This window comes from Sorex araneus, chromosome 7 (genome assembly GCF_027595985.1).
Source record: "Sorex araneus isolate mSorAra2 chromosome 7, mSorAra2.pri, whole genome shotgun sequence".
Taxonomy (NCBI): domain Eukaryota; kingdom Metazoa; phylum Chordata; class Mammalia; order Eulipotyphla; family Soricidae; genus Sorex; species Sorex araneus.
Window position 1 is genome coordinate 13,689,809 of NC_073308.1, and position 7,602 is coordinate 13,697,410.

At 56.4% G+C, this 7,602-nt stretch overlaps 1 protein-coding gene across 1 annotated transcript; it reads right to left on the minus strand.

Annotated features, from left to right (window-relative positions):
* Positions 1-1,462: 1,462 nt before the first annotated feature.
* LOC129406579 (allatostatin-A receptor-like) lies at positions 1,463-2,488 on the minus strand. Its single transcript, XM_055144747.1, has one exon. It carries the CDS (start codon positions 2,486-2,488, stop codon positions 1,463-1,465), a length of 1,026 nt encoding a protein of 341 aa, XP_055000722.1.
* Between the last annotated feature and the right edge of the window lie 5,114 nt (positions 2,489-7,602).

Here is a 7,602-nt window from a genome sequence, read left to right on the forward strand (position 1 = left end):
GGCGTGTGTGTATGTGTATGTCTAAGTGTGTGTGTATATGGATATGTATGGGTGTGGGGATATGTATGAGTATTGTGCAAGTGTGCATCTTTATGTGGATGTGTGTGCATGTGCACATGTGTGTGTACATGTGTGGGTGGCTGTGTCTTGGGACAGGTGATCCCCTGGCTCTAGGACAGCACGTGTGTGTGTTCAGGAGGCCAGAGGGAAGGTCAAGGACTTGGGGCTTCCCAGAGGAGGCGGGAGAGGCCACTCCTGGCCTGGTTCTTCGGAGAGGAGAGAGACCCCGATGCCGCATGCGGGGCGCGAGGCTCAGGAGGCACAGCTCCTCCCCTCTGCGCGCTGTAGGCTCTCTCGTGGCTGGAGGGTGTGGTTGGTGGGGCCAGGAGAAGGGAGAGGCAGGCAGGAAACGCTTCGGGGCCAGCGGCACCCCCCAGCCTTCAGCCCCCACATTCTTCCTCCACCCCCTTCCTTCTGCCTCGGCAGTGCCTCTTGTTCACTTGCCCCGGGGCCTTGAATGAATCCAAATTCAGTGCTCACGAGTGCTGCTCAGAGCCAAGAGCAGCCTCGCACAGGCGCTGGGCTCTGGGGGCTCTTCTCTAGGGACCCCAGGGAGGAGGGGGCGTCGCCGCCGTGGTCCCATTCGCTTGGCAAGGAAACTGAGCAAGAATGACCCCGTCAGAGGAGCTGGTGGCTCGGGCCTGTCCCCTGGACCTCAGTACTTCTTTTCCTTTTTTTTAAACTCAGAGTGACTTTTACCGATCATGCTAATAACACACAAGTCAAACAGACAAGTGCAAATATAAACCAAAAGAAAAACAGACAATGGACAAATTCTGTTTTTTAAAAAACGTGTTGACCAGTAATATTAGTTAAATGGCTAATCCCAGAGAATGTATTTTGGAAAAGCTTGGAGTCATCAGAAGTCATTCTGGCATTTCAAACAGCTATGTACAGTATCGGCTAAGATTAGTTTATGTACGTAAATGTTGAAGAGAAACAGGGCAAAACATTTAAAAACTAATAATACAGTCAAGTACGAAACTTGGGAGGGGTAAGAATACATATTTAAAAAGTCAGGGAAGAACATTATCAGGGAAAATTACAGAACCAGTACTATTTACTACATTAATAATACAGCATTACAAAGAGGGTCGGGGTAAGGTGCATTTACCCAATGCACTAGCTTCAAAGTTCAAAGAGGAAAAAGGCCAATAGCTGCTTTCATCAGGAGCAGCTAATTGTTTTTCAAAGAAAGCCTATGAACAATGATTGTTTAATGCTACAAGTTTACAGCAAAGACAAAACTAAAATAGCCGCAAATTCACAAGGCAGTGCTTCCACAGAATTATCATCCCATGGTCCATGCAGTGCCTACGGCCTCAGGATTTCCGCCAGTCTCACCGGGACCTGGGTGCTGGTCTCTCTAAGGCCCCCCATGTCTCTCCAGCTACACCCCGCCTTAGGCTGTCTCCTCAGGCCCCGCCATAGCCCCGAGGCCAGGCAGGACGTGCTCTCTCCCCACGGCAGCGACCCTGCCGCCCCCAGGGGGCCTGGGAGCCCTCGGCAGGCGGAGGAGGTCCTGGAGGCCTGCTCGGAAGGGGCGGGAGAGGTAGAAGCAGAGGATGGGGCTGACGGCACAGTTGGAGTAGGCCAGGATGGTGCAGAGGCTGGAGGCCACAAAGACCCCCAGGGTGTCAGGCAGGGCCCCCACGGCTGACAGGTAGCCCAGCACAGAGCAGGGGCCCCACATCAGCACGAAGACCCCCAGCACGGTGAGCATGAGCCCTGTGTTCTCGCGATGCTCCCGGACGCTCTCCCCCGTGGGCCCCCGGGGCTGCGTCCTCAGCAGCCAGCCCACGTGGCTGAAGGAGCAGCCGAGGCCTAGCGCGCAGGGCAGGAAGGCCAGCGCCCCCAGCAGGGCGAAGTAGCAGGACGTCTGGGGGGGGCTGCGCAGCAGCAGGCAGGCCAGCGCCCCCGGCCCGGCCCCCGCCAGCCCCTGGAACAGCCAGTTGGGCAGTGAGGCCGCCAGCCCCAGGGCCCACATGGCCCCACAGAGCAGCAGGCGGGCGGCCGGGCCGGCAGGGAGGGCCGCGGGGGGCCGGGCCACGGCGGCGTGGCGCAGCAGGGCCGTGGCCACCATGCTGTAGAAGGTGCAGAACATGGTGGCGGTGTTGGCGGCCTGGCTGGCCGTGCACAGCGCCGGGCCCAGCCACCAGCCAGCGCGCAGGAAGCTGAGCAGCTGCACGGGCACCACACAGGCCAGGAAGAGCAGGTCGGACAGCGTGATGTTCACCATCAGGCTGTTGGTCAGGGCCAGCAGTGGGCGGACAGGGCCGCGCGGGCCCCGGCCCACCACCAGCAGCATGAGCCCGTTGGCTGTGAACCCCACCAGCAGGATGAGGCCGCAGGCAGCCGCCAAGGCCAGGCGCAGGGCTGGCCCCGCCCCCGGGGGTGCTGTGGCGTTGAGCTCTGGCCCCGGGCCCATGCTCCTGCGGGCACACGTGACCATTAGCATCCGCTCCCGCCTGCTGCCTCCCCGTCCCACCGTGCACACTGGGCTACATGGCCGCACCCTGGGCCCGCAGCAGCCCCTGACCTTGGCTAAGTGATCGGTGTCCATCAGTCTCCGGGAGACGAATGTCAGCAGGGGCTGTCCTGCAGGGGGACCCTGGGGAACTTGGGTTTGGGGCTGACCACGGCTCTGTGCTCAGCGATCTCTCCTGGAGGGCTCGGGGGCCATATGGGGCACTGCAGGTGGGTGACATGCAAGGCAACGGGATTCCTGTTCTGTCCCTTGGGACCCTCGTCCACTGCATGTTTTGATTTGGCCTTTTTGATTGATAAGATTTCTTCAGGGAGTTCAAATGAACGCTGATCAATAGACACCCCGCCTAGGAGACCCGTGTGTCTGATGTCCAAGTTCACTGGGAAGGCGGTTCTCACAGGCCTCCCCCCACCCCGGCCCCCTGAGGGGTCCCCAGGCCTGGTCTCCCTGAAAGTCTGGAGGACAGAATCCAGTTCACCCCTCAGCAGGACTTGGCTCCCCTGGGCTTGGGCACACCTGGAAGCACAGAGCAGACCCAGCCAGAGCTGGAAGCTTCGCTGCAGAAGAGGTGAGACGTGGGGAGAGGCAGGGGCTCCGGCACCTCTCCTCCTCGGGGTCCACACCCCACATCATCCTGTCCCAAGGTCTGTGGCTTTGGGGCCAGAGCGATGGTACAGCGGGCAGGGCGTTCACCTTACATGCAGCTGATCTGGGATCAACCCCCGGCATCCCTAATGGCCCTGAGCACTGCCAGGAGTGATTTCTGAGTGCAGAGTAAGGAGCAAGCCCTGAGCAGCGCTGGGTGTGAACCCAACACACACACACACACACACACACACACACACACACACACACACACACACAAAACAAGTTCTGTAACTTCACTTCTGCTTTGAGGATACTGGGGCCCAATCTGACCCTGTCCACCGCCTGCTGGCTTTGTGAGTGGCACCAGCCTGGCCCAGGGCTTCTTAAAACCCTTTACCACCCGTGACACCTGAGAAACACAGCCAGGCAAGCTCTGCCAGAAACACTTTGGGACTCATTGCCTGTCCGAGTTTGAATTCAGTTTTGGTCGTTGTTCTAGAAAAGGTTTAAAAACTGTTCACTGTTAAAATTTCACAAATTTTCACATGTCCCCACACTCAGTCCATGTGGGGTTGTCTCCCACAGTTGGAAAAGCTGAAGTCTAACTGCACACACACACACACACACACACACACACACACACACACACACAAAACAAGTTCTGTAACTTCACTTCTGCTTTGTGGGTACTGGGGGGTAACAGCAGCCCCCACCTTTCCTGGGACTGATGGGGGCCAAGCAGGTGATATGGGGTGGGAGAGATGCTGGGGGGGGGTGAGCCCTGGCCCTGGGTCCATCCCCCGAGCCGCATAGGGAATGACCCCTGGACACAGAGCCAGGAACAGCTCCTGGGCACAGTAGGTGCCAAACAAAACTAAGACTAAGCACCAAACCCTCAGGGCAGAGGGTGCCTGGCACCCAGTGGGGCCCTGCCTGGCCATGCCCGGTTCCCAGAAGCCCTGTTCATGAGTATCGTGACCCGACCCTCACTCCTGCCTCTCATCTGTAGTCTGAGCCCCGTCTGCCCAGTCCCACCATCCACCCCCATCAGCTCCCCTGCGGCAGGAACCTTGGAGACTCACCTGCTGTGAAGCCTGCACAGGAGCCAGAAGAGGGCACTGGGCAGTGCTGGCCCTTCCGGTTCTCACCACAGGACAGGATTCAGGCGGGAGGTGGGAGCAGAGCCGAGAGGGCGGCGGCAGCTGTGCTGTCCCGGAGGGCGGGCCTGGCCCCCCGGAATCACACCCTGCTGCCGGCCTCATTAGCTCGAGGCCCCACAGGACCGAGATGTTGGAGGCTGCCGGGCCCCTGGGCCCCAGGGATGGCTGGGGATGGGCCAGGACTTGACCTGGCGCCAGTGTCTGCGTCTGTCTCTGGTCTAGGAAGTGACAGTGGTCTAAGAGGCCTGAGCACGAGAGAGCCAGGGGAAGGGTTTGGTTTTTGTTTGTATTTTTGGGCCATACCAGGTGATGCTCAAGTGTTACTCCTAGAAGTACTGAGGGACCATGCGGGTCAGCTGTTTACAAAGGCCAGTGTACCATCTGCTGTACCATCTCTCTGGCCCCCTAATGGGTCACTTTAATCTCACCCACCTGAGAGGTGTCAAAGCAGGCAGGCAGGTCGATAGAGAAGGGCCCCCTAAGGCAGTGAATTCCTGAGAAGTAATAAAACCAACTAGTCCTAAGGCTGTTAAAAGCCCACCTGTGGACACAGGATTTATGGCCTGATAAGATTTTTACAAGTCACCCTGGGACCCTTGCCAGTGTCAGCATCCAATAAAAATAAATAATAGTTTCAATACAACCATAAATATTGCAAACCACAATACCAATAAGGAAAGGGGAGAGAGAGACAGACAGACAGAGACAGAGAGAGATAGAGAGAGAGACAGACAGACAGAGACAGGCAGAGACAGGGACAGAGACAGAAGTTTCTGTCATAGAGACAGGTGGGAGTAGTGTGGGGGGGAACCCGGGGCCTTGGTGGTGGAAATGCGACTGGTGAGGGCACAGGTGTTGGAAGATCGTATGACCCAAACTCAATCATGAGCAACTTTGTGTGTCTCAGGGTGATTCAATTAAAAAAACTAAGAAACGTGGTAGCAGGAACTGTCCCCCCACCCTGCCCCTTCCCTCTCCCTCGCCTTCTCCCACGCATGTGCGCACATTGCTGTGACACTAAGGAAAGCCAGTGACGGGGTCTCTGGGGCACAGCTGGTAAGCTCCAGCACAGGGACACAGGTGACGGGGCCCGCATGCCCTGGCGGTGACAAGTCAGACAGTCCAGGTGAGGAACAGACATGCTGAAGGTGATGAAGCAGAGGGACAAGACCAGGTCATCACACCTAGGGGACACTAGGACATGAGATTCTGAAGATCAGAGAGACAGACACAAGGTGAATGATGTCATACACGTCATGCTCAGGCTCCTGGCTCTGTGCTCAGGGATCACTCCTGGTGGTGCTCGGGGACCTGTGAATGCAGAGATTGAATCTGGCCACATGCAAGGCCAGTGCCTTCCCCGCTGTACTATCTTTCCAACCCGCACAGCTGAGTCCTCAGAACCCACTAGCAAAGGAATGAATCCACTTTGGTGCCAGAATTATGGGCATTGGATCCACCAAGTCCTCAGCCCTGAGCTCTGCCAGGTGGGAAACCCCCCCTCGACACACACACACACACACACACACACACACACACACACACACACACATCCCTGGATTCTGTGTGTTTGCTTCTAGCAACGAGCACTCGCTGTGCTATTGCTCCAGCCCCTCTACACACTTCTTAATGGCATCTCAGTGTATAGAGGGGCTGGAGCAATAGCACAGCAGGTAGGGCGTTTGCCTTGCACGCAGCTGATCCAGGTTCGATTCCCAGCATCCCATATGGTCCCCTGAGCACTGCAATTGTATAATTGCAGGTGTGACCCAAAAATAAAAAAAAAAAAAGCGTGTACAGGGCTAGGTGCTTGGAGCATGGTTGTTTTGCTTTTGCTTTGACGAGTGCCAGGGACTGAACCCAGGGCCCTGTCCGTGCAAAAGCAACACTCCTGGAACACACGTTGGGCTCTGAGCCCTGTGCACTGTGGTCCTGATGAGCACTGCTGGGGAGGTGCCCCTCCCCCAAACCAAAAGCTAAGGCTAGTAATAAGGGTGGGGACTCCCCCATTGAGGAACGTCTTGTCTTCAGGCATTAGAGGCTAAGATTCTGGGGTTTTTAATTTGCTTGCTTTTGTTTTGGAGGCCACACCTGGCGATGCTTAGGGGTTACTCCTGGCTCTGCACTCAGGAATCACTCCTGGCAGTGCTCAGGGACCGTATGGGATGCTGGAGATTCAATGGGCTCATGCAAGGCAAGTGCCTTCCCCACTGGACAATCTATCTCTCTGGTCCCGAGATCGAGATTCTGATAAAACAGAGGGAGGCTCGGTTTCCTGCTCCCTTTCTTCTTTTTTTAAAAAAAAATATTTTCATAAAGTTGTTCACAATAATTGATTACATTCAATATTTCAACAACCAGTCCCACCACCATTACAACTTCCCACCACCATTATTTTGAATTTCCCCGCCACCACTCAAGCCTGCCCACAGGCAGATGTTAGATAATGTATTTTATATTGCTTGTTAGGAATTGCAAGAGATACCATGCAGCTGTGCACTCCTGGAATTCTAAAATTTTAGATAAGTAGGGTCTGGAGAAACCTCTGCAGCGAGCTGCTCGGATCAGAGATTCTTTGCTGTGTCTCTGGATCATGGCTGTTAATGCGCTTAAATGGCACGGGGCGGGGGGGCTGGGGGGCAGTTCGTGGGCGAGACAGCCCGGGTCCCATAGGGGCAGGGAGACGGGAAGGACCCGCCCATCCCCGTTCCTTGAGAACTGGAGTTTGTCGGCACTGGTGCCCGGTACCTGGGCTTCTCACTGGGTTCTGGAGGTTTGCAGCCACTGGGATTCCTTGAGGGCAGGGGAGGGACGACGCCTGCTCCCGTCTGAGGCACCGAATGAGATCGGCCTGGTTCAAGGTCCAGACGCATGTCTCTGTGTCTCTGCAGCTTCCTGCCCCCTTTCTTTTCTTTTTCTTTTCTTTTTCTTTCTTCCTTTTCCTTCCTTTTTTTTCTTCTTCTTTTTTTTTTTTTTCTGCAGGAGTGGTCACACCCGGTGATGCTAGGGCTCACTCCTGACTCTGCACTCAGGAATTACTCCTGGCGGTGCTCGGGGACCATGTGGGATGCCGGGGTGCACCTGGCAAACGCCCTCCCCGCTGTGCCATCACTCCCTCTGCTCTCACCTCTTCCTTTTCTCTCTGCTGTCTCAGCATCTGTGAGAAGCTGGGTCTCCTCTGATTCAGCTGAGGGTTGCCTGGTGCCCAAGTGATTCTCACACCCTGCGGGCTGGAGGTGCCATGGACGGTGGGCGCTGCTGGGCCATGAGCTGCGCAGCCTGCACAGGAGTGGGGGCCAGCCCAGG